This window comes from Balaenoptera acutorostrata, chromosome 18, assembly GCF_949987535.1.
Source record: "Balaenoptera acutorostrata chromosome 18, mBalAcu1.1, whole genome shotgun sequence".
NCBI lineage: Eukaryota > Metazoa > Chordata > Mammalia > Artiodactyla > Balaenopteridae > Balaenoptera > Balaenoptera acutorostrata.
Window position 1 is genome coordinate 33,625,373 of NC_080081.1, and position 27,797 is coordinate 33,653,169.

A 27,797-nucleotide genomic window follows, 5' to 3' on the forward strand; every position below is an offset into this window, starting at 1 on the left:
GTCAGTACAAAAATATTTATTGATAAAAAATGAACTTGTACTTCAGTAACTTCTTGAAAGTTCCAGGAGCTTTTCTGTTGTCACTAAATTAAGCCCTTGATTTTTCACATTAAGGAGGGAAAGAAAAGAAGCTCAGCATGTTAGTTGAAGCAGTTTCCTCCCAATCACGATCACATTATGGATCCCACGCATGAAGAATACGTGGAGCTGTCCAGTTGGAGTCTTTGGTTCTGAGAGAGGTACTCTATGGGCTGCTGCATTGAGGACGATTTGCAATTTTCATCCAACACCTTTGCATTGAGTGGTCTTGCTGTGAAAAAGAAAATACCTTATTTTCAGTTTAAATAGGACCATTCAAGGATACAACAATTATGTGAACTGTTTTTAAAACCGAGATGCAAACTTCCTTGTGCACTCTAAAAGGACAGTGAAGATACATTTTGTTACAAATCAGTATTCTGTATCGTAAAAGTACTTCCTGTATCTTAATGCTTGCTTGCTTTTAAATGGACAACTACAATCCCACCTCATGACAAAACAGAGGAAAGGTAAAATAACGTGGCCTCCATATTAAACCTGAATATTCATTTGGAGAGTTATGTTCAGTTGCACACTTGATGTTTATAGTTTATTAATAAATTGGCATATAAAAATCAAAGATTCTCCTGATCAGTGCCTAAAATTACGATGGGATTCTTCAAATATGAATACAGTTGTCCCTCAGTATCCATGGGGGATTGGTTCCTGGACCCCCAAGGATACCCAAATCCATGGATACTCAAGTCCCTTATATGAAATGGCGTAGTATTTACATATATTTTAAATCATCTCTAGATTACTTACAATACCCAATACAGTGTAAATACTATGTAAACAGTTACAAATACAACATAAGTTCTATGTAAGTAGTTGCTGGCACATGGCAAATTCAAGTTTTGCTTTTGGAACTCTAGATTTTTTTTTTTTTTCCCTGAATATTTTAGATCTGAGGTTGGTTGAATCCATGGATGTGGAACTCGCCAACCGTATACAGACATAACCATCCTATCTGGAGGTTCAGTAAGTGTTCACTTCAACAGTATACTTTTGTATAAATACTCAGTTTTTTAGATACATATGTGTTATCTCTAAAGGCTTGGGATTTTAAGAAAAGAACCCTTACCTTTCTTTGAGTGCTCGTAACTGATGTGTAATCTCTCAGTTGTACTATTTCCCTCTCTAGTAATCAAGATGCTTCTTTTTTTTTTTTTTTTTTTTTATCCTTCATATTGTTTCACTTTATTCATAGCACTCATCACCATTTGGTATATTATGTACTCTTTTGTGTGCACGTGCCACACACACACACACACACACACACACACACACACACACACCCCCCATACCTAGTAGAATAGAAATTCCATGAGACCAAGAGCTTTGGCAATCCCCAAACCTAGAAGAGGGTCTGGCACATGATACATATCTGTTGAATCAAAGAATGACCCTAATAAGAGCACACATTCCCTCTTGTTCTCTTTTTTTCCCTCAATTTCATGCCCAGAATTCCCATTGGGTAAGAGTAAGTGGCTACTGAATGACACAGCTTGTTCTGCAAGAAAATCACTGCCCTCCCGCCCCACAAGTTACTCCTCCTATTAGCCTTCATCTGGGTAAAGGGCACCATCACCGAGAATGCAGAGTCACCTATGACTCCTCTTTTCTCCTCATCCCCTTTGTCAGTGTATCAGCAAGTCCTAGAGTAGCAACCTCTTGGACACATATTACTATCCCCTTCTCCAGACTAAACCCTGATTCTCTTTCACCTCGTCTCCTAACCTATCTCTTCTCTTCATCTCTTGACCCATCCCCACTTCCCATCCTTTTCGTACACAGTAACCAGAGAGGGCTTTTTAAATCTACCTAAGATCATATAACTACCCTAAAAGCCCTTCAGTGTCTCTACAAGCTTCCTGTTATGGGCCCCAGAATTCTGCATGATCCAGCCCTGCTCACTTTTATACTCATCCTTTGTCACTCTCCTTTGCTCACTTTGCTCCAGACCTCCTGGTTTTCAGACTTTTTGAGGAGCCCAAGTTGATTCTGGCCTGAAACTTTCTTACTTGCTTCTTCCTGCTCCTTTGTGAATGGCTGGTTCCTGAAGATCATTGTTTACATCTCAGCCCGAATGTCACCTTTTTAGAGGGGCCTCAACAGACCAGTCTGTCTGCAGCAGGGCTCCTCAAGCTATTCTCTGCCACACCACCCCGCTGAACACCTCATAATTAGCAATAATTTTATTTAGTTGTCCGTGGGACAATTCTTTCGACTGGACCCTGAGAAGTAACTCTGTTGGTAATGGTAACACAAGATGCTTCTTTTAGTTTAGCTTTGAGCCAATATTAGAGGCGAAACCCTCCACCTCCCTCCTATTTGGTACCCTCTCCTCCTGTTCCCCTTTCAGCTTAAAGGAACTGATTTCAAGCCCCTTTTCCAGAGCAGCGCTAAGCTCTCCTTCCCCCACCTCTTCTCTTATGCTCCCTCATAGCAGAAGAGGTAGGAAAATAAAGTTCTGAAGCACTTTCTCCTGCTATTAAATGAACTGAAGACAGGATGAGGCATCAACAGATAATAATTAGTGAAATTTTACACAAAACGGGAAAAAAACAGGCTGAAAACAGTCACATTTAGCAAATACTTAAAAAACCACAACCATATCAAGCTTTCTGTTTTTTCCATACCTTTATATTAAAAACTTGAGATTTATTCTCGACTTCCAAGGTTTGTGCATCACTTTCTTTGCAGTAACTTTCTGCTCCAACCGTATCCATAATATTGCTTCCACAAGTCTGTGTATTATAGCCACTATCCATCTGACAGGAATGAGAAGGAGAGAGAGAAGAAAAACCACCACAGGTAACATTGCAAAGTGGAATTCACTTGACCACAAAATTTATTTTGAGGAACTTTCATGTTTAAATAAGTAAATTTATTTTAAAATATTTATATAAACTATGTTATATATGTGTAAGATATGGCTTATGCAATTATATATAAAGACAATATTTTAAAACATTTAAATGAATCACTATATACTATCATTCACAACTGAATGACACAATTTAATATTGTATTAACAATACAATTTAATATTGATCATATTGAATGAATTTTAAAAGTAAACATAAAATTGCTTGTTCTTCAAAGTAGTTACTACAATTCCTTCTAATAAAACATATCTTGGGGCTTCCCTGGTGGCGCAGTGGTTGAGAATCTGCCTGCTAATGCAGGGGACACGGGTTCGAGCCCTGGTCTGGGAAGATCCCACATGCCACGGAGCAGCTGGGCCCGTGAGCCACAATTGCTGAGCCTGCGCGTCTGGAGCCTGTGCCCCGCAACGGGAGGGGCCGCGATAGAGAAAGGCCCGCGCACCGCGATGAAGAGCGGTCCCCGCACCGCGATGAGGAGTGGCCCCCGCTTGCCGCAACTTGAGAAAGCCCTCGCACGAACCGAAGACCCAACACAGCCAAAAATAAATAAATAAATAAATAAATAAGAAAATCCTTAAAAAAAAAAAAAAAACATATCTTGTAATTTTCTTTATTTTTTTAAAATTCTAGGCTATTTTATTTATTTTTTGGCTGCGCCACACAGCATATGGAATCTTAGTTCCTAGACCAGGGATCGAACCTGCGCCCCCTGCAGTGGAAGTGCAGAGTCTTAACCACTGGACCACCAGGGAAGTCCCTGTAATTTTCTTGAAAGTCAGTGTACAAGGCACTAAGAACATACTTCCCTGTTACTTTGTGCTCACACCCAGTAGATGAAAATAAAGATTACAATCAACTTCTTCCACCTCATTTACCAAGCTTGTCTTAAATGGCTTACTTGCATCTCTAAATAAAATTTACCTAAATGGCAAGCTACCGTTAAGAGGATTCAAAACAATACACATTTTTTAAAAGGTGGCTTACATTATACTCATACCCATCGTTGAAATAAAAATCTTACCTTCATAATAATACCACGTATATAATGGCTCTAGATGTTAGCTCAGCTTTTCATTTTAATTAAAATTGTAGCATTCTACCACACACTGTTACAGCCCAAAAGAGCAAAAGAAAACAAGGGACTAGCAAACTTCAGTTTTGGTACAAATATGACAAATATTTATTTCATGAGGGCCTAAAAAAGCACCAGCCCTGTATGGCGCTCCATGTAATATTCTTATGTTCTCCTTGCAGCACCCTATTAACTTCCCAAATAGGGCTAAGGCTCAGAAAGGGTAACTTTCACAGTGTCGGAATGAGATGACGAAGAGCTGAGGCCCCACTGCCCCTGCCCACTCACTGCACACTCCACACTTACGTGCACAGTGACGAACACCAAACAACACAACCCACAATGCAGTCATCTCGCACTGACGCCCTTTTATGCAAATTATGACCAGCGAAGGGAAGACTACATCTGCCCCCAACACAAACAAGAATAGCCTAGAAAGTGCATTCTATCATCATCTTAAGAAAAATGTTCCCAGTTTTCGGGAATGGATGCATACTTGTTTACTCCTGGGAGCGATGTTCCATTTGAACAAAACCCTTGTGGTGCAGGGAGTACGGTACACAGGGGGTCTGTCCCACTCTCTAGGAAGAGAAGGATCATGGGTGCCCCTAACATAACACGGTGGCTTACCACACTGGCTCCCATCCAGACCACTACTAATGTCAGTGCCTACTATGTGCCAACCAGACAACACAGGTCAACTCGTTACCCGCCACAGGCGTCAAGGGAGACAACATGGTATTCCAAACTCTGGAAAGCCAATGTGACTGAAACAGAGAAGGCAGGGAAACAAAATGAGGCTGGAGAGTAAGGGAAAGGCCAGACCATGCAACGCTTTGCCAGCCACTCTACAGATTTTTAAATTAATACCAAAAGCAAAACAAACAAACAACAAAGCTTACAAATTTTAAGATGCAGAAATAAAAACTCAATGGAAGGGTTATTGTATGAAGTTGAGCAAATTTCCCAAAAATTAGAAGAAAAGGGAGTTAAAAAAGCTGTGAAAAGATTTTTTTAAATTGGAGAATCAAAAGGAGTTCCAAAGAACGGTGAAAACGATAGAGGAGAAATCTAAGATATTATTCAAGAAAAGATCCAAGAAGTGAAGGGCATGAGTTTACAGATCATATGGGCCCTCTGAGTGCCCAGTACAACTGATGAAAAGGAACCCACACCAAAGAATCACTGAAATTTCAGGATCCTTTACTTCAGAAAGGATTAAAAAGAGACCATATGCAAAAGATTAAGTATTAAAATGGTTTCAGATCTCTCACCAGCAACACTGAAAACAGAATCAACGAAACAAAGTCTGAAGGAAAATTATTTACAAACTCAAATGTGAGAGAATAAAGAACATGTGATTAGACGTGCAGTATCTTGAAAAAGGTACTCTTCCTCAGAAAGCTACTGGAAAATGTGTTCCAGTCAAGTGAGAAGTAAACCAGGAAACAGAAGAACGGGGTACAGAACATGCGAGAGGTTAAGGGAATTCTCAGGATGATGAAGGGATACTCCAGGAATACAGCTGTGTACAATGCTTGGAGGCCAACCCGTCACAGTAAAGCAAGTCAAAAGGCCCTGGGAAAATGTGACTGTCTTTGAATGTTTGGAGCTACCCCTGTGGTAGGAAAGAATGTATAGAAAACATTTTTAAACTACAAAATGTTCTGCAAACAGTACACATTATTATGATAGGACCCAAAGGATAAAACTGAAACTGACTGGTAGATACCACAGAGAGAACCATAGTTCAGCTTGCTAGGGAAGAGGCTTGTAAATGGTGAGAGAAGTCCTCTAAGATAGGCTGGGATACCCCTGCAGGTACTCAGGCAGAGAGTGATGGCAATTTATAATGAGACAGGCTTCCAAGGGGTAGTTGGACTAGATGATGAATGTGTATTTCCATCTAAGTATTCTACAATGATTCTATAGATGCTCTGAAAAAAAGAGGCAGTAAGAAAAAAGGAGAGCAAAAAAGTTAACAATACCTTTAAGGCGAAGTTTGACTGGATGTGCTTCTTAGGAACCAAATTTAGAAGCTGGACTATGTAAAAGTGATTCTAGTGTACTTTTTTGAGCAACAATCCTAGAAGTCAGGATAGACAACATAGGCATAAAATATGAGCAAAAGATTATATGTAATTTGGGATCATTTAAAATCCCTCCATGAGTTTTACACTTTAGCATGTCAAAACTGACAGCACTAAAGCATTATAGAGTTGTTGTGAGAATTAGATGAATTAGTATCTATAAAGAGGTTAGAAGAGCGTCTGGCACACTGGAAGACTGTGTAGTATTAACTATTACTATGGGCCAGTATAAACTTGGATTAAAGAACATGGAATCCAGACTGCCAGGATTTGAATCTTTTGACTCCACCACTTACTAGCTAGACAGCCAATTGACCGAACCTCTCTGACCCTCGGTTTTCTCATCTGTAAAATGTGGATGATAGTATACCTATTTCACAGGACCGTTGTGAAGATTAAACAAATTAACATGTGTAAAGTACTTGGAATAATGCCTGACATATTGTAAAAGCTACGTAAGTGTTAGATATTGTTACTATGAAATGGCAGGTAGAACTGCCTTTCTAGTTTAAAGTTCTTTCAAAACTCTCAACTCAAAGAATATGACAATTAGTGGAACAAACGTCTGTCTGAAAGTAAGTGCTAGCTGTGAAGTGTATTTGTCAAATGAATCATGCTTTCCTGTTGCCAGATACTGCAAAATTGGAAATGTACGATTACATGAAAAATGGTGGTTACAAATCACATTTTTTTAAAAGTCCAAAAGAAATATACATAAAAGTGCTCTAAACTGCTTTTCCTAAATTATATAAAGGAAAAACCAAAACTACTGTATTTTTAGAATACAAACACTACACCAGAAACTGAATTCTTTTGGAACTAGCTCCACAGGAAAGAGAGGTGAACCCTGAGAAGTTGCCGGATTCTAGCAGTTTGTAAAAAACAGAGCAGCTTGATTTCTTTTCTGCTCTCTTATTTTCCTACTCCAAATAAATATCAGTGAATGTGAATATTAAATATATGCATCATCAGTCCAAGTTAAAAGAACTAACCCTCTTGATATCACTTAGTACTGATTAAAAATACATAGGTAATGCCGTAAGTCTCACATACAACCCATTTTCTTTCTCACTATTATCTTACAAAAGAAAGGATGAAGAACACCAAGGGACCAAGGAAAGGACTCTAGAATATTCAACTACCTTACCTGAATGTTACTGCTTTCACAAGGAATGACACTGCTTTCTGCGAGAGGTGACATGCACATGTGAGAGTTTTCAATACTGAAGGCGATCCCACTCACAAAGTCAGTCATGGGTAAACTCCTATTATCAACGGGCTCCTTCATCCAAGTGGTCTCATCTGCTATCTCTATGGGATCGACCATATCCACAGTGTTATTCTCCTTCTCACTTTCCACGTCCTGCAGCAGTGCCAATTCTTTCTCAGAAGCACCGGACTGGTTCTGGGTAATAGACATGGCGGTCACTACCAAGTGCGTGCCGTGTGGACAAACGTCACCATCCAGCTGCGGCAGGTGGACTCCAGCCGTGCCCGTGGCGAGGGAGGAGGCGTCTGTGGAAGGAACATCTGCCTTGTCTCCTTCATCTTCGCTGTGAGCCTCGAGAGCAAAAGGTACCCGAATCAGTGCGGGCCGATACTTAGCACCCCCTGTACACATCTCAAGTCTCATAGGAGACCAATTTTTAATTGGTGAGCAGCCATCTATATAAGGACTTCTGATACACGGATTGGTAATTCCATGAGAATTTGTTCCAGACGAAGCATCAGGAGAATGGAAAGTTAACTTCCTTTGCTCTAAAAGATGGGGAGTGGGAAAAAAAAGATTGGGAAGGAAAAATCACATCATGAAAATATGGACATGGGAAAGCCATTACTAAATGGTCATCATCATGTTTCATGCCAGAAAAACTGGATTTCTCTAACAGTGGTGTTGTTTCCTGAAGTGAAATTTTGGTGTTAAAAATAATAGCACAAATGAATGTGTATCCATAAATAGGGTGAGGCTCTTCAAAAATAATTCCTCTGGCACTTTCCCTTTTTCAGTTAAACAAAATATCTTATTCCCTGAGAATTATTTCTTCACAAGCATATTGCTACTATAACAATGTTGTTCACATCCAAGATAATAGAACAAACCAGCTGATAGCTGCAAATTAACAGCTGTACCTGGTAAATGAAATATGTAATAATCTATTTGTGTTTATGTAAAATACTATAAGCAACATTAAAAGGCAAACAAAAAACTGCAAAATAATATTTGCAACAATAAAGAGCTTAACAATGGTAAACGAAATGATCAAAATGCCTTAAAAGTTAATAATTTTTATAGCTTCGTTAGCTTAATAAAAACAAAAGTTTTAAAAAATGGGCAAAAGCATATAAACAATCCTCCCAATGGTAAATGAACATATGAAGTGTTTGGCCACACAAATAATAAAAAATACGGAAATTAAAGCAATGAGAGACCATTTGTTGAACAAAAACACTGAAGTCTGAACTAATAATCCCCCCAAACAAATGACCCATAAACATTTGGAAAAAGTTCAACATTGTAATAACCAAAGACAAGAAAATTAAAGCAGTAAGAGACCTTTTTGTAATGTACCAAATTAACAAACATCAAAAAGAATGGTAAGACCAGTGTTGCTAGATGGGGAAAAAAATGACTTTTCAGACACCACTGATGAAAATTTCAATTGGTACAACTTCTTATGAAAAAAATTTGATAAAATTCCTCAAGAGCCTTAAAAACAGTCATCCCTTTTCACCAAATAATTCCACTAACCTAAAGAAATAAATATGTACAATACAATGTACATACAAGGAAAAATTAGAAATAATTTAAATGTTTATCAGTGATTGAAAACAAAAGATACATCTGTGAAATGGAACATCATATAGTGATTCAAAATCATGGTTTCAAACAATAATAAATGACTTGAACGACCTACAAAAATACTCCTAATAGAATGCTTTGTGAAAAAAGCAGGATATAGAACTATGTGTGTGTGTGTGTGTGTGTGTGTGTGTGTTCATATATGTGTGGAGATATATACACACGTACACATGTACATATATAAAAGGAAGACTAACAAAAATAGTTTTCAGTTTTCCAATTTTATTTACTATGAATAGGTTTTGTAAACTGAATAATTTTCAAGAAGTGCTGTAATTTTTTTCAAGGAAAAACTGACATATTGCAAAGAAAAATATGTAAATTCCCACACACTACCTAAAAACTTTACTCAAGCAAATATATCTTTACACAATATCAATATGAATATCTGATTACCAAAGTCTGAACCTACACACTGGAAGGCATACCGAAACCAACTTATCTCTACGACAGCCATCTTTCTTTGATTCTGCTTGTAAGATGTTTGGTATAAATACTGCTAGTCAAATTACCTGTATCTGACATGACAGCAGAACTTTGCTGAGAATTTCAGTCTTTGAAAGTAAATTGTTCCTTTTGTTAAAAAAAAAAAAAAAAAAATCCAAGTTTCTAAATTTTAAAAGGGTGAGTGGTCATTTGGAGCTCTGTAGTTAGAACAAGCTAAAAAGAGACTCTTTAATAACAAATACTGACAATATAAAATTTTAATTGGGAGTTGTATTACAAGACATACCTGAGAGTGGTGTCTTTCCTATTTGAAATTCAATTGGTGAGAAAGTGGGTGAAGAAATAGGTGAAGGACTGGTTATGCTTCCCAAACTGTATTTTTTTGCACTACCCTGAATAGGGCTAGAAGAAAACTGCCCCTGTGATAAAAATAAATAAATAAAATTACACGGTTCTCTTCCTTAGCTCTGTTACACCAAGTGCTATTTATCTTTATTTTTGAAACACATTCATAAACTAGGTTGTATAACTTTGGTTATTCACCAGAAAGCAAGATGCCACCTTTGCTCTGTGGCAAAAGGCAAGACACCAAAAGGCAGGCCCACAGACACAGGAAACAAACTTATGGTTACCAAAGGGGAAGGTGGGGAGGGATAAATTAGGAGTTTGAGATTAACATATACACACTACTATATATAAAATAGATAATCAACAAGGACCTACTGTATAGCACAGGGAACTCAGTATTTTGTAATAACCTATAAGGGGTAAGAATCTGAACAAAATGGATATATATGGATGTATAACTGAATCGCTTTGCTGTACACTTGAAACTAATAAAACATTGTAAGTCAACTATACTTTAATAAGAAAAAAAAGGTAAAAACAAAAAATAAAACAAAAAATACACGCCAAAAGGCAAGGCATCTTGTAACGAGGATAGTTAAGAAGACTGTTCCAAAAATTCTGAAATAGAATATACTAGATAAGATAAAATATAAATGCACCGTATTTACACAAACCAAGTAGCAGTCTATGAAAAATTTTAAGTTAGTCCACTAACACCAATCTAGTTGTGTTATACTGAAAATCTTCTGTAATTCAGTAAGTACCTTACCCTGAAATTCCTTGAGACTCATTTACCTCTAAATACAAAATTGGAGGGTCTGACCAAAAACATTCCGATACCTAATGGCAAAACGTGAACTAGGCTAATCCGCATGAAATATAAAACCCAAAAGACAATCATTCCTCCTGACAGCAATAGGAGCATCTGGGTCCAAGATGCCTAGAGCCAACCAACCAGCCACTTGGTCCACTTCTTACCGAACTCGGGGTCTGCACAGGGCTCCTACACTGCACAGGAGATAAATCTATTGAATAAAAAACCTCAAGTGATGCTTCAGCACCACTACGAGGACTTCTGGGAGAAGCTGGAGGTAAGGAGTCAGAGATACTTCCGTTGCCATCTAAAAAGAGCTTTCTTCTGAGGGATGAAGAACTGAGGTTTCCAGGAGATTGATCTGCAAATTCATCAGCTCTAAAATAGTCACCTATATTTAATATTAACAGAATAAAAGGCAGAGCTAGTCATTTGGAAGAGCAATTATATTTCAGTTGTCTGATGTTTTAAAAACCAGTCTATATGTTTGAATTGTTTTCCAAAAAGAGGGCAAAGTTTAACTGCACAGGTGCTGCTTGAAATCTGAAACGATTCCTTCTTTTTTTAGTGCCTCTTTATTAGTATGGGTAGTGCCAATAAGATGTGCTCATGAATCGTTTATGTCTATAGTTAAGTTCACTATGATAAAAAGGCTAATTCAGGCCATATTAAAGAAAAATGAGAAATTTCAGGACGGCTTCCGCACTTCTTTAGAAAGAGGCATTGCCACAGATTCCCATTTACAAAAAGCCATTAAAACAAAACCTTTTATTTAAGTTATTAAAGGTTTAAACAAATACAATACTTACCTAATACCTTTTCTAAATTAAAATCCACAGGAAGAGACAGCAATGTCTGGCAAGCAGCTGGAAGCAAGCAGATAAACACAAACATGGTTAAATCAATGCAAGTGTATCCCAGGCAGTTTAGCATGTGCTTTCCCATCAACCGTCTCCCCATGATGCTCCAGACAAACTGAATTATTTACTTTACGCATCCCTTTCCGTAACATGCCACCTTCCTGTTTCCCACACTTTCCAGCACTGATGTAAACCTGTTAATGGTAAAAGTTAACTCCTGGTTTTGCTGCTGGCACTTGTATCAAAAAAGAAGCCAGCCTATATATATTTGGGGATAGATTTCCCAATATTAACAAATTTTCAGAAGAATGCCTTCCAAAACCAAAATTCCATTCACATGATTTGAACCACAAAATAACACACCATTGCCACTTCTCAAACATGGCTGGATATATCTATTCTAACTGTTTCTCAAGGTCAGCTCTCATATAGCTTATTCATAAAAAGTAAACAACTTCAATTCCAGAGTGAAGTGTTATCACATGTACTGAAATTAACATCAAATGTCGCTCAATATGGAACATACTTCTTTTCCAAGTTACATTCGTACTCACCGTTGCTTGTCTCAGAATGTATGGTCAGCTTTCTTCCAATTGGAGATTCATTATTGATGTTAATACCTGTAAATCATTTTAGGTGAAAAATCTTACATTTTCTGTTCTTCATTTACTTTAGGGTTACTTTTTCCAGAGTAAAAAAATGAAGTGTGGAAACTTTTACATTTAAAAAATAAATGTCTGCATAGGTAAGTATATAACTTGGCATGTTTCTGCTAAGTTTGTTTGTTTGTTTATTGATTGATTGATTGACTGTCAGCTTTGAGGAAGCATAAGGATAAGACTTAAGGATTACCACAGCAAGTAAGGCGGCACCAAGAGAGACTTTTTAGGGAAAGCAGCGTTGCTCTCCATGATGTCAACCTTAAAAGGTTGGGGACACATGTTAGTCAACGTCAATGTCCTCAAACAGATCCTCTGTTGCTTGATGCTTTTCCAAAATGGAAATAGATAAATTGTCGGAATTAAAGCGCCAGGCCATTCTGAAAGAAACTGAAATTTGATCAGTAAAACCGTGCTCAGTTTTTTTTTTTTTTTCCCCAAGAGAGGAGTCAAAAATATGGGTGCGAATAATTTTTTTAAAAAATCTGAAGTTAATGACTAATATTAAGCTTCTTAACTTGAAAAAGCACCAGGTAGCAAATAAATGGGTGAAAAAATAAAATAAAAAAATAGAATTCTAGATTCAAATGCCTTCTCTGCTGTAGGCAGTGTGACCTTCTAGAAGGCAAATGCAACCAAGGCGCTCTGCTGCGAAAACCCTGTAATGTCCTTGGTCTTTAGGCTGGAGTCCAAACACCTTAATGGTGTAAATAAAGCCCTTCCAAAACCTTGTCTCCGTCTCTAGCACCACTGTCTTCCAACCGAACATTATCTGAATACCTTAAAAAACAAACAGGTTCTCTCTCTCACCTCTAGGTATTTCTAATATTCTTTCCTCTCTGACGTTTCTGCCCCATTCCCCGAGTCCGGCTAACTCAAGTCTCCGCTTAAACTGTGTCTTCCATCTTAGATCAGACAGGAGCATTCTCACACCACTTTTCAACTGTATTGCAAGTGTTTTCTTGGTTGTTTCCTCTAAAAGGACTTCATAGATAACTTTAAGACCACAATCAAATGAGGAAAAATGGATGGATTTGATTACACCAAAATAAGAATTTCTAGGCAACCAAAGACATCAAAAGAAAAGTAGCACATGGGGCTTCCATGGTGGCACAGTGGTTGAGAATCTGCCTGCCAATGCAGGGGACACGGGTTCGAGCCCTGGTCTGGGAAGATCCCACATGCCGCGGAGCAACTAGGCCCGTGAGCCACAGTTACTGAGCCTGCGCGTCTGGAGCCTGTGCTCCACAACAAGAGAGGCCGCGACAGTGAGAGGCCCGCGCACCGCGATGAAGAGTGGCCCCCACTTGCCGCAACTAGAGAAAGCCCTCGCACAGAAACGAAGACCCAACACAGCCATAAAATAAATAAATTTTAAAAAAAAAGAAAAGTAGCACATATGTGACCGGAGATGACATGTGAAATGTTTAGAACTAAGATAAATTACTACAAATGTAACTACAAGGTATCTTAGAAAGAAAGAGACAACAACTCTAATAGGAAGGGATTAGAAATAGGCATCTTACAAGAGAGGAAATAAAAAGGCTGTTAATATATGAGAAATGAAAATTAAAACCATCATAGAATGTCAAACAACCCATGAGAAAGGCAAAGACGTGAGAGCCACGTACTGGCAGGGATGTGGGGATATGGGAACCCTAGGCACCGCGGGTGGCTGTGCAGACTGTAAGTCGCTCTGGCGAGCAGCCTGGCACCGCACAGTCAAATCAGAAAGCACGTAGCCTGTAACTCAGAAATCCTCAGCCTACGTATAGTTCCCAGAGAAATCCTCGTTCAAGTCCATAAATAAAAACGCAATGGGTAGTACAGTCATTGAAGCACCTTGCTGCATAAATACTGGTAACAGTAAAAATTGACAGCATAAGCTAATGTGTACAAACAAAGTCATTTTCCCCCCTGACTCACCATTGTCTTTGTTATTCTTCGGGTAAATAACACTGAGCACTTACCATGTGCTAGGTACATGATCTCCGAAGTATTATCTCATTTCATCCTTTCATAGGGAAGGAGAGTGAGGCACAGGAAAGCTAAGTAGTTCACACAGATACTAAGCTATACTGGGCACGACTCAAACCCAGACGGCATTACTCTAGAGTGAGGGTCAGCAAATGATAGCTCACGAGACAAACCGGGCTGGTTGCCTACTTTTGTAAATAAAGTTTTACTGGAACACACCCACACTCGTTCATTATCTATCATCAGGGATACACTTTCATGGTAAAGCAGCAGAGCTGACTGGTTGCAACAGAAACTGTATGGTCTGCAAAGCCTAAAATGTTTAATATTTGGTCCTTTACAGATAGAGGTTGCCAATCTCTAAGGTAGTGTTTTCCAGAACTTTTTCTGTGATGATGGAAATGTTCCATATCCGTGCGGGCCAATATGGTCACCACTAGGTGTGGCTACTGAGCACCTGAAATGTGAACGTATGACCAGGAAACTAAAATTTCAATTTTAATTTATTTAAATGTAAATAGCCACATGTGGCTAGTGGCTACCATATGTCAAGAACTGTAAAGGGTCTGACAGGTTAGCATGTCAACGTTGCATAGATGCTGGCTGAAGAAAGGAGGTTTCGGGTCACAGACAAAGGGACTTCATTATTCTCAGCACAGCAGGCAACATGAGCTGCATGTTCATGTCAGCTCCCTTTGCCCCCTCAGTCCCAAGGAAGGGACATGAAAGAGCCCAGGTGGATACAGCACACACAGAGGGTCTGTGCCCCAGCTGAAGAACCCTAAGCATGGGAAATCCCATTCTTTATAAGCTGCAAGCAAACCTGCCCCAGAGGGAGACGTTACCATTACTGTACTAGACAGCCAAACAAACCTACCCTCTGCTCCAGAGGGATACTCTGTCTCTGTTTTCCAAGGATATTCACAATACAAACATCCTTGAAAATACAGTCTGGATCAAAACCTGTCCGTGCCGCTCTTCATGAGATGTGTAGAAATGCGAGACCCAAGGAGAACCGAACTATCTCCCAACACCATCGTAGATAGCACAGGCCTGCACACCCCCTCCCACCCCCACCAATAAACCACTGTACTCTGTCGTCATGGGCTTGATGGTCACACCAAAGAGGCTGTATGTAGTATTTTTAGCATCTTCCTGATCTGCCTCACTTTAACTAAAACAGGATACTTCGAATATAAAATGATGTTATAAAAAAGATCACATAACAAGGTTGATTTACCTGTTCAAAAATCCAACATTAAAAAACAGGGGGGAAGAAACCTACTATCTATGAATACGTCACCTTGGATATAGAATTTTAGAGCTGGGAGGGATGTTAACACACAACCATCTAGTTTAACCCCTTGGTTTTACAAATGAAAAACTGAGGCCTAAAGAGATTGAAAAAGTTGATCAAGGTCACCCCTTCTGGTTTATAATACGGAAGGTCTACAACCCAGGTCTCCATCCACTACTGCATGCCACCTTTAGTTTGCAACGATTCAGAATCTGAACTGAGAAATGCTTCCTTTTAAATCCAGGTTCTGCCACTAACCTTTCTAAAACTAGATTTTCTCACTTATAAAATGAGACCAATAATAGCATCTACTTCATATGAGCTGTTGTAAGGAACACTGAAAGCACTTAACATTGTCTGGACACATGAAAAGTGCTCAATCCATTTTTTCTATATTGTGTTTTTGATAAAGAATGGAACAAATATTCCCTCTTATACTGAGAGCATAATTAATGTATGCTACACAGAAGAGAGGGCAATTCCACTGAAATGAGGGATGCATATAAACAAGTAATACTTGAACATTGCTCACAACTCAAAGGGCAGTGAGAGCAAATATAAGATAACCATTTCCTAGAGGTAGAAAAATATTTGAAAGATTACTGGCTTGCTCTTCAACTTCCTTTTTAATTTTGCAGATAATCAGCTGTATTACACTGTCCCAGAGGTCCTATAAATGCCCATCCTTCCTCTACTATTATAAGAAACCAGGAAATTAGCAAAAAGCAAAGCAATTTAAGGATTTCATTTTAAAAAATTAACCTTCAAAATCACTGCAAAAATTAACAGTTCAGCTCTATATTCAATACCAACTATTTCTGCATCTACAGATCCTCTGTAACCATCATTATAACTGATATTCACAATGATGATGAAGAGAAAGTTAAATTCAAAATAGAATGGCCAAAAAAAAAAAAGAATTTAGTAAATTTTAGTCAAGTTTTGAATCCTAACTCTTTAATAGTTAAATCCTCTGGTATCCAGAAATTTAATTTATAGCAAGCTTCCTACCAAAGCAGATAAACTGACACTCACTATATATTGTTTTACATTCATTGCTTTTTATTTTTATGATTTTTATTCAAACAATTTTTAACACACTCACATTTACTGGAATCATACTCTGAAAGCTGCTTCCCTTCATGATCAGTCCAAGGAGAGGGTACGATGACATCCTTAGTGAAAAACTAGGAAAATTAAAGTCATCAAATTAGGCATATGAAATATGAAAAGGCAGCTGTGTTAAATAGCCATCAAACATGTCACATACTGACTTTCTAGTTATATTTTAAAATGTAATACTTAAAAGCACAAATGAGCAAAGGTAAAATGGAAGAAATTTAAAGTATATATAAAGAAAAATTTTAATACTTCAAATCAACCACTTAAATTTGCAAATTAAGCTAAGGGTATTAATCGTAAAGAAAATATTTTTCATTTCTCCCCCAATTTTTTTGGAGACGAGGGGGAGGCTGACAAAAGGGAGGATGAAGAGGGAAGGAATAAATGGAGATAAATGTATACGTGGAAGCCGGTATCAATAGTGGGCTGGAGCTGGCGTCCTGACTCTCAAGATCTAATTATTAAAATTTCAGGAATTCTGTGTATCAGTTATCAAACAAAGCCAATATTAAAATTAAAATTAGGTAAACTTAAATAAACTATATTAAAAATAAAGGTAATAAAAACTCAAAATCATCATTTGCTAATTATTTTACTACATTTACCAACATCTATGCTCTTGAGGTTATGTCTTTTGTGTCTGTGTGGTAGAATGCCTACATATAATGGTGTACTGCTACATTTCTTTCCCCATTCAGCGAGGTCACATCACTAACTTGAAATTGGCCATGGTTGGAGTATTTACACTATGCACAGCAGCAATCACTAAAACTCATACTCCTCCCACAGTCAGAGGGCCTGCTGTTAATTTACCAGCACACCACTGGCCAGTATACTCAAATGGAGATACAGCATTTGGATAAATGTCTTTCCTCTTTCATTCTGGATATAAAATTAATCAAGCCTAAGACAGTAAGTAATACAGTATTTTCCCCTCCCCTCTCTATGTTTTGGAGGTAACTCAGAACATTTTCTTCATATTTTGCTATACCTATGACAAAGAACTAACTTCCTTGACTAAACTACCTATGAAAACATGAAGATGTTGAAAAAAGGAGGGGGGGAGGGGGAACAGAGATGATACAGACAATTCCCAGAAAAAAAGGAATATAAAAGACCCACAAACTCATGAAGCAAAGTATAAGTTCACTGAGAATGAAAGAGATACAAATCCAAATAACAAGATGAAAATTTTAAAGTAATAAGAGTAGCACAAATTAAGAAGTCTGATAACAGCCAATATTGCAGATATGAGAAAACAGGCAGTATCATAATGTTGCCAGGAGAGTAAATTGGTACAACCTTTTGGGAAGACAATATGACAAAATCTACCAAAAGCTGAAAACACAAACCCTCTGACTTAGCAAGTTCACAAAGATATATGTACAAGTGTGTTCACTGCAGCATTATTTGTGATAGAAAAAAACACTGAACACAACCTACACATCTGTCAATAGGGGCTGGATTAGGTTATGATACATTCATACAATGGAATACTATGTATGCTATTTACTAATAACTGGTACATGCAGATAATCAAAAAAAAAATTCTAAGAAATTATTAAGCAAAAAAGTAAGAGGCAAAACAGTATAAGAATGATGATCCTACTTATGTGCAAATATTTAAAGGACGTGCTATTATCATAAAACGAATCTGAAAGTATACTCAAGAAATTTTACAGTAATTACTTTTAAGGAGTGAGACAGGGAACAAGAGGCTCTTCATTTTCATTTTATATTTTTTCTATGCAGTTTGTTTTTGTTTTTATTATGTGCATGTATCTATTGTATTTCACATGTATACGTATGAATTTAATTTGTTGTTGATACATTAACTTCTACTACATTGGCCCTAATCTTCACTCTGAATTCATTTTATTAAGTTTTCTCCTGAATTTCCCTTTAAAATTAAGTCGAGAATTCGAAAGAGAAAGCATACTTCCCAAAATGTTGGGAAATGGGAAAGAGTCTGAGAATATTCAACTGGGGAGGAATCAAGTGACTGGATTAGAATGAAAATTTTGAAGTTATTAGATAGATTAAGAAGTAGATAACGTTTGTCAGGAGTAAAGCATATGAAAGGATTTCCTAAGAAACAGGCTATATCTGAAATATGGGGGCCAGCACATCACTGGATCTCTGAACATGCCATAGCTGAAGTCTTTTGGGGTGCAGAAGATCCAAGTGCAGCTAAGGAATAGAGGTGGGCGGGGGGGGGGGCTAGTGAGGGAAAAAGGAAAAACAAAAAATGCTGCCATGACATGAAGACTTTTGAGCAAATATCTAGATAGACAACCTTTATACTCTAAGAGTTCAGCACACAAAGAAAGCAAAAAGTGAAAAACTAAGTTCATTAGTTTTATTTAAAAAAAAAAAATCTACCTTTGGGATATACTTTTTCTATGTAGCAGTATATTATATTTCATGAAATATATTCTATGTCTTAAAAATTCGAAGAACTAACAAGAACAGAAGATAAAACTGTTACTGAGGCCAATCTAGACTTTCAAGGCTTGAAAATATTCAACTTGTTCTACGTAAACTCCAACTTGAAACAATGGTTTGTGCTCATTCAAGGCACAAGGAAGACCAACTGTGCTAGGCCGTGAGAATGAAAAGATGAACAAGCACACTACTGGCCAAATAAGAATTCAGTCTGGGGGAGAAAAGCACTCAACCGGTCATTACAATGAGAGGCGCTGGGACAGCTCAAAAACACTGGTCTTAGAGGAGCTCTGAGAGGGACTGGGGACGGGGAGGCTGGTGTGGGAGCCGGGACAGGACAGGATCTGAAGGAAGTCTTCCTCTCTTAGAGGTGCTGTGCACGCAGAATCGATGCTTAACTAGCTTCGTGATCAGTAACAGTTTTAAGTTACCTCTTCAATGGCTTTTTGTCTTTGGTCTTCCACATCTTTATCTATTCTATACAGAGATAAAGAAGAAAAATAACCATGCCATTACTTCAGCAGATTGAACATTCAAAATAATAACCTTTCAAAGAAATCGTTTCTTTCCCTGTTGGAAACTGGCAAATGTTAAGCTCATTTTACAAGAAAAATTGGGACCTTATCACATTTCGTAAATGACAGTATTTAGATATTCATTCAGCCTTGTGCTGTTAGGCCTACCTCTCCCCCCCCTTTCCATTCACAGCTGGAATGGAATAATATTTTCTTTTAAAAGGCTTACATTGATACAATTTTTAAATTACTATTAACAACGTAAAGAAAGTAATTTGAATAAACTTTGCCCTTTAATCACCACAAATTAAGAAGTATGTCACTCCACAGAAATCTAAAAATTGTCCAAATTCTTTTTCTTCAATTATAGCAAGTTTATCATAGTTGTAATTTTAGAATCAACTCTTACTCTGAAATAAAAGGAAAAGAAACTATCATCCTTACAGTTCTAAATAAACAGGCAAAATTATTAATTCTGAAATATCAACAATATAAAATTTGAAATATAAAATATAAAACTTTGTCCAAACAAATTCTTTTTTTCCCACTTTGATACATTATGCAATAATAGCACCCCAAATTTATCAGCTGTAAGATTTAATATAAATTGTCGGGTCTCAAGCACAAGGCATACACTTGCCAAGGACTCAGCAGTTAGCCTTGTAGGACCACTTCTTTTTTTTTTTTTTTTTTTGGCCAAGCAGCCGTGCAGTTTGTGGGATCTTAGTTCCCTGACCAGGGATTGAACCTGGGCCCTCAGCAGTGAAAGCACGGAGTACTAACCACTGGACCTCCAGGGAATTCCCAGGGCCCACTTCTTTAATCTGTTCCCAGAAAGAATATTTGCTTACCATCAATAAGTTGGTAAGACACTTTTTTCTCTCCAAATTTTTTCATGTATAACTTGCAGCTTAACAAAGCTTATAATAATGTACGTGTATTAGAAATTAAAATCAAGCGGATCTCTCAAATAAGGGAATTGTGAGAAAACAGACTGCAGTGATAATCCACATATCTCAGCTTGAACAGCCAGTTTGAGATGACTAACTCAGTTCTCTTCATCTTATTGTGGACATAAACAGGTCAAAATGACAGGGCATAACAATAACAGCGTACAGTATTAGTAAGCTCTGATCTAGCAATACTTCCGCTGCTTCATCAGAGGACTGTAACAACCTGAAATATTCAAGTGATGGCTAGAAGCAGGGAAAATCAGTTTGGCCAAACACTGTAGAGCCTGATCACGGAAGGTTCTAAGGAGTCATATAGGGCAGGGTATCCTGACCAGCATGATGCACGCAGGGTCCAGTATTACAGGTATGCCCTGAATGGACCCTTGGTGGGCAAGGCAGGGAGGAGCTTTCAGGACTGTTCACCTCCTGTATGGACAGACTCATTTGTTTACACCAGGATGATCTGCAGTTCTCATTTTTATGTGTAGCATGGCGTGAAAAAGGTGGAAAGCACTGAAAGAGGGAACTTGGGTTAGAGAGGAAGAGACACTGGAAGCCTTTGCTTATTTCTAAGAATGAATCAACATGTTTTAAGAGTATACTCACTATCCTTGGTAGAAGCCCTAACCATTCACTGAATTACATGAGGAAGTTAAATTCAATCAGGGTCTTTCCCCCTCTTCTACGTTACAGGTCTATCTACTGAAGTACACCAAGATTCTTTTCATAAACCTGCTCAAACAATACAGGATTTACTAGTAAGTACAGAAATGCTGTGTCACAACTTTGTTGACCACAGGGCAGGAAGAACCTCCTGTACTGCTTCAGTGCTCCCTACGGCGCCTCCCAGTGTTCAACGAATCTCTCTTGACTGTCCATGGTTCAATATACTGAAGAGAGGAGGCGAAATATAGCATACGGTTTGTGTGAAACAAAAAATTCGTGACACATTTGCTTTCAGGTATTCTTTTCACCTTCTCTCTCAAAGGTATTATCTAGTGTGAAGTTAAAATCTTTCATGCTCTATCCCCATTCTAGTCCCTTTCTACAGCACTTTGGATGTGCATTAATTAATTATGAGGGGATGGTCATCAAGCTACCAAGCCAAAAGAGGAAGGGGTAGAAAAGCCAGATGAATATTTGCAAGAGCATCTCAATACGTGTACATCTTTGTGCGATTAAATTCTAGTTAAAGGGAAAAGAATTATTCATTATCTTAGACCGATAACACGTGTACCTTAGTACCAAAAATTAAAAGCTGATCATATCAGGATTTGATTGTTTCAAATATAAAAAAAAAATCAAACTATAAAACTGACATCAACAAAAGAGTCCCTCAAACTATTACTGACTACTGCTATCTGTAATTTGTAATTACAGATGACTGCAGTTGGTAATCAAAAAGTATGCATGTTCCCCCAAAGAAGTGTATGGTCTCACTACATTAGGTATCATTAAGTAACAGGAGTCTAAGACACACTAGTACTTGGAAATCTACACAACACATCAACAAAAGCATTAGTTAGGGCTCCTCTGACTACTAGGCTGATAATGTAAATCAGATCCCCAAGTGTCAAAGCTGGATGATGTCTAGAAAAGCTCTCTCTGTTGATAATGGATACTCTTCCATTCAACGTGTCCTAATTTGGTAAAGGGACTTTCAGCTTCCCTAAATGTAGGTGGTAATAAAACAGCAGCATTTTACTCTATCCCATACCACCAAAAAGGAAAACAAAACAAAAATTCAATGGCAGAAGTCACAATCATGTACAAAGATACAGATTTCAAAATGCCCTTCCTTCTACCAAGGGCTGGGGAAGCGAAGGTGTCCCATAAGTGGCAGAGGGAGGAAATTGTCTCTAAAAGAAAAGGACTCCTACCCAGATCTGGAACTGTTAGCAAGGGAGTCTTGCTGGATGCAGTTCTTTGAGCTCACTCTTTATTTAGATAAGATAAATCTGTATCATAATTTTTCCTCCCTGATTTCTTTACAAATAAAAATATTCAACCTTGGAATTTCCTATCTCTCTTTACTTGAGAGTACATTATTACACTTAGGTGTGAAAAAGGAAAACTTACCGAGAACGACTTAAGTATAAAGCTTGACGATGAATGTCTTCTGGGTCTATTTCTACAGGATTTATTACGGCTAGTTGATCAATAGACCATCTAAATTCCCCTGGAGTCTTAACAAAAGAAAGCAATCTTATGAGTAAAAGTATACTAAAATAGTTCATCAAAACTAACTTCAAAACTAAGCTAACTTCAAATGTCAGCTTCAAAAATTAATGTGATTGGTTATAATATAAAAATATCTTACAGCTCATATTTTAAAATTTGACTTTACTACTAAATTAAATGGCAAATGGTAACCAAATCACAGTAAATCAACTGACTTGACTGTATCTCTTTAAAATATCCAAGTCTTCCCTCTGGGTGATTGTTTAAATTACATAATAATAGAAAAGTCACAGAGTATTAAAGGTATAGAAATTGCACAATTAACACTCAAGAGTGACGCAACATGACCAAGTAAAACTAAAAATCTCTTAGAGTTATCAAGTCTTTATTTTCACCAAGAATGAACTGAAATTAAACAAAGTCCTAACTACAGAAGTGCCTGCAAAAGCTCATAAAATAGGTGATCCTCAAAATAATTATGAGTGGTAACCAGTGCTGCTTTTCTATATTCAACTACCCAATAAACCAAAAAACTTATCCAAATCCTAATCTGTAAATTCAGAATATATTTTTGAAAAATCAGGCTTAAAAACCCAAGATGTCATGCATTCTTGCTTTGAGGATTAAGTTGCAGTCATTCTGTTATTTTTATTAAGACTAACTAAAATTTAATACTATTCAATTTAAAATCATGAGGTCAGATAATGACTCAGTATAAAGTGTATCACTGTAAAACTTTCCTCTAGTGCATAACTAGCTTCATGCTGATATGAATGTGTAGCTAGCATTAACAGCCACCCAGTTTAGTTTCCTAGATAATTTACTAAGTTAGAAGATCAGACTTCAGGGAGATCAGCTCGGTGCTTTGTGACCACCTAGAGGGGTGGGATAGGCAGGGTGGGAGGGAGGGAGATGCAAGAGGGAAGAGATATGGGAACATATGTATAGCTGATTCACTTTGTTATAAAGCAGAAACTAACACACCATTGTAAAGCAATTATACTCCAATAAAGATATTAAAAAAAAAAAGATCAGACTTCAAAAGAACTTCTCCACTGTAGCCAATAACAGTAAAAATAAGCTAAAGAGATGAAGCCTTCCCTAATCTCCTAAAGAGCACGTTCCCTTCCATATCATCCTTGTGTTATAGCACATAACATATTCTCTTGAAGTTGCCAGTTTAACTGAGTCTATCCCATTAGAGTAGAGGTTGACTTCTTTTTAAACAATCTGCAAGCTAAGAATGAATGGGTGACAAAAATCCAAAAGAATATTAGTCATTTACAACATGTGAAAATTAAATGAAATTCAAATGTCACTGTCCATAAATAAAGCTTTATTGGAACACAGTCACATTTATTGTTTACATACTACCTACGGCCGCTTCTACAATACAAGGCAGAGGTGACTAGTTGTAACAGCAACCAGATGAGTTGCAAAGCCTGAAATATTTACTATCTGGCCCTTGACAGAAAAAGTTTGCTCACCCCTGGATGAGAGTATAAGCTCTGTGAGAATTTGTGTTTTATGACCCTGACTTGTTCAAGGTGTAACCTCTATAGCTAAGAACTGTACCTGACAAATAGCACTCAAATAATGTTTGTTGAATACGGAAGAATAATTAGATGACATAGTTTCTTCTTTATTATGCATTAGTACACATATCATCAACCATATTAACTAGCAGCACCCACAGCTGTAGGAAGCTAACATGCTATCTGTTGAATAAAATAAAAAGAAATGCTAACTAAAAAAAAAAAAAATCTGGCTAAGTTATTTTTAGCCCAACCACTACATTATAAGGAACATTACAATTAAAAAGAACATTCCAGATATGTATGCTCCATGATAAATTTCCCATTTATCTTGTAAAGAAAGATAATTACATTTAAAGTTGTTTGGAAACACTAGTTAAGAATAACTTACTGGTAATTTTGTCGATTTAAAAACAGAAGGACTGGAGACAGTTTGTTCGTGGAGATTAGAATAATCACCAGGACTTTCAAAAGGATTTAAAACAGGAATTCTTCCTGGAGTTTCAGGTGTTATTTGCATTTTTGATTCTTTGACATCTCCCATAGCACAGAGAGAAAACTAAAAAGAAATCAGAAGTATGTATAATAAAAGTACAAAGTTCCATAGTCATTCATTTTGACAACTAAAAGGTATTCAACAAACACACATTTCACAAAAAGAATTAACTCAAAACCTAAGGCTCCTGGGCTTTTTAAAATAAGTTTATACAAATGTGATCCTCTAAATAACCTTGAGAGCTAGAGAGGTAAAGTACTAGTGATATAATTTTGCAGGAGAATTAACAAGTTCAGAGAAGTTAAGTGGCTTGTAAGTAGCAGTCAACCAAAGGTGAATGAGTTCAGGTCCGCCTTCGAGACAACTAAATGTTCCAATAGGCACAAAACCTTTTTCCACTAAAGAATTTATACCTACAGTTTTTTATTCATTATCTTAAGTCTCTACACACTTTGAACATAATTCGGATAGCCCAGCAATTCTCTAACAAACTGCAGTTACTAAACAATTATGAATAGCGAGCAAACAAGAGACCAGGAAGTCTCTGGTCTCTCTGTGCACGGGTGCCTTTCTTGCACGTTAGCCCCCGTCAGAAAAGAATGACCGATTAGGGCTAGGAAATTAACCGCTTTGGGTTGCCTCTTCTCAAACACCCTTAGCGAAAGGCTAAGACCCCCAGGATAGAAGGCGAGACTGCATTATTTCCCGTCAAGGGGGGCTACGACTAGAGAAAAAGAACCCACTCCTTGGAAGGCTGACGCTGCAGCTGGCCTCCTCAAGTGAAGAACAGAAGAGGACACTCACGCCGGTGTCATCCCCAACCCTACTCGATCACTCTTTCTTGGCGCCCCCTCTTCCGCACCTACTCCCTGGCAGCTTCCACTCATCCCGAGGCGAGTGTGCACGCCGGTCCGGAGCCGGGCTACGTGAGCTCTCCAATTCGAGACAGGAGGAAAGTCCAGGAACTACAAAGAACATACCTAGTGGTGTGTACAAATAGGAAGCCCCCCAAAGGGACTCCAAGGCGCTTCCGAGGTGCCAGTCCAGCTCCCACGACAGGCACAGACTCTTTAACTCCCCGCTTCCGCGCTTAGGCCAACCAGAGCACGGGCCTTGCGCTCGACTGGCCAATCGCGTCTCACCGCTGTCCGCGAACCAGCCAATCGCATCGAGGCCGCGTAGTAAATTCGAATGACAACTCCTCGCTTCGCATTCCTCCCGGAGTAACCAGGCTCCAAATTCAAATCAACGCAGCCTCACGCTGGCGAGGTGCGCCAGGGGCGGAGCCTGCCCGGCGTGAGCTGGGGACGCGCAGTGTGATTGCCCAGGAGAAAGGAAGGCGCTCCACTTCCGGGTCAGGCCCTTCGCTCGCCCCCCCCCCCCCCCCGTTGGCCTCAGCCATGGCGAGTAGCAGCGGCGTCGGGGCGGCGGCGGCGAATCTGAATGCGGTGAGGGAGACCATGGACGGTGAGTGCCCGTGTCGCCCCCTTTACCTTGCCTCGGTTCCCCGGAGCCCAGGCCCTCGGGCGGGGGTGGGCCCACAAGGACTTCTGATCCACCTCCTGCCTAGATCGGCATCTTTGGAGATCCTCCCAAGGGACCCGCCAGGGCCGCAGTGCTGATGGCCCCATCCTTGGAGAGTCGTCTCTTCGCTCCTGGGTAGTTTGTCGCGAGTACGGCGTTGCGGACCCACGTCAGCCCGGCGAGCGCTCCGTCCCTCCCGCGGCAAACCCCGTGCGCCGCGCACATCCCGCGCCCCCTCCCCGTGGTACGCCCACCTCCCCGCGTCCTTCCTCCAGCGCGCTCATTCCACGCCCCCTCCCGCACCCTGCGCGCCACGCCCCCCTCCCGCGCAGGGTCCCCGCGTCCCTCCTTTGGTACCGGCCTCGCGCTCCCCGCCACCCCGCGCCGCACCCAGTGCCCGGGGCGCCTCGAAAGCGCCCCAGACTGCAGGCCCTTTGCGGACAGTGGCCTCGAGTGTTTGGTCACCGCCACGGCCTTTGTCTCTTGCACTTCAGCAGACGCGTTTTAAATACCCCGTGGAGGAGCAAGTTGTCCCTTCATCAAAATTGCCCCAGTTTCGTCTTGGAGCAGGTGATGCCGGTGTCCGGGGGGCTGTGGGCGTATTTATGCGTTTCGGAGCTCGGAGCACGCGGGTAAAGCGTACCCGCAAGTAGTAGGGGAAAAAAAGCGTCTTGGAGTTATCCTCTCTCTTTCTCCTCTCTCATGCCGGCCTTGCCACTTTATACGCCTGGTGGTGGGCTTGGACAAGCTACTTAAACGTCTTTGAGCCCGCTTCTTTTTATTCTGTAAAACAAGTTTACTACCTCCCAGGGTTGTAAATATTTAAATAAGATAACCAGGTAAAAATATCTCGAAGGTGACCATTAAACGATACTTATTGTATTATTTTTCTGTATAAGACGTCATCCCACTTGCAGACGCTTTCGTTGTCCCCATTTTATTTGCATCGACCTGTATATGAGTGTTTGATAGATGGTAAACATTGGTGTTTGCACTTTCCAGGGGATACCCACATCAGCCTCTTATCTCTGTCAAAACATGGAATTCTCACTAAGCAGTGTCAGCCTTCACGTCGTGTCTCTGTCTCCGCCGTAGGCTCCACTTCCTTTTAGAGCCCCTCCTTATGGACTTTAATTAATTTATTTTTGGCTGTGGCCGGTCTTTCGTTGCAGCGCCCGGGCTTCTCTAGCTGTGGTTCACGGGCTCCAGAGCGCGCAGGCTCAGTAGTTGCCCTGCAGCATGTGGGATGTTAGTTCCCCAACCAGGGATCAAACCTGCGTTCCCTGCATTGCAAGATGGATTCTTAACCACTGGACCACCAGGGAAGTCCCCTTATGGGGACTTCTGATAAAGTTTCTGGTTTTTTCTGCCCTGGAAAAAAGTCTTTTCAAAGAATTATTTTTATTATTAGAGCCTTTGCATCTAATATTTTACTTACCAAGTATCTGCTTTGCCCTTTTTCTGAAAAATAGAATTTTGTTAATACCATATTCAGCCTGTTTTCCCATCCTCCTAGATGTATCACAGCTTATTAGTTTTATTTTGTAAGTAGATATATGTACATAGAAACTGTATGTGTACAACGTTATTGTCTTTCATCTTTGCTTGGAAGCCAGTGTGGTTTCTGAACAGG

General features: G+C 39.1%; 2 protein-coding genes across 6 annotated transcripts in view; one reads left to right on the top strand and one right to left on the bottom strand.

The window, feature by feature from the left end:
* Window positions 1–26,428, bottom strand: BORA (BORA aurora kinase A activator). 4 transcript variants are annotated; one of them, XM_057532685.1, is made up of 12 exons: window positions 26,134–26,427; window positions 24,536–24,703; window positions 22,508–22,614; window positions 19,392–19,437; window positions 16,499–16,580; window positions 12,015–12,080; window positions 11,410–11,466; window positions 10,765–10,991; window positions 9,725–9,857; window positions 7,279–7,889; window positions 2,721–2,852; window positions 1–310 (listed from the first exon to the last, which is right to left on the bottom strand). In XM_057532685.1, the coding sequence occupies exons 1-12, from the start codon at window positions 26,269–26,271 to the stop codon at window positions 245–247; spliced, it is 1,833 nt and encodes a 610-aa protein (XP_057388668.1). In that variant the 5' UTR covers window positions 26,272–26,427; the 3' UTR covers window positions 1–244. The 4 variants fall into 4 exon arrangements, with proteins under 4 accessions (XP_057388668.1, XP_028023279.1, XP_057388669.1 ...); XM_028167478.2 differs by lacking the exon at window positions 26,134–26,427 and adding an exon at window positions 25,621–25,882; XM_057532686.1 differs by lacking the exon at window positions 26,134–26,427 and adding an exon at window positions 25,503–25,638.
* Window positions 25,885–27,797, top strand: part of MZT1 (mitotic spindle organizing protein 1) — a 22,947-nt gene continuing 21,034 nt past the window's right edge. The window contains exon 1 of one of the 2 annotated variants that reach the window (XM_007186197.3): window positions 25,885–26,107. In XM_007186197.3, the coding sequence (XP_007186259.2) occupies window positions 26,041–26,107 (67 nt within the window). In that variant the 5' untranslated portion in view covers window positions 25,885–26,040. The remainder of the gene's footprint in view (window positions 26,108–27,797) is intronic. The other variant, XM_057532688.1, reaches the window with a different exon arrangement.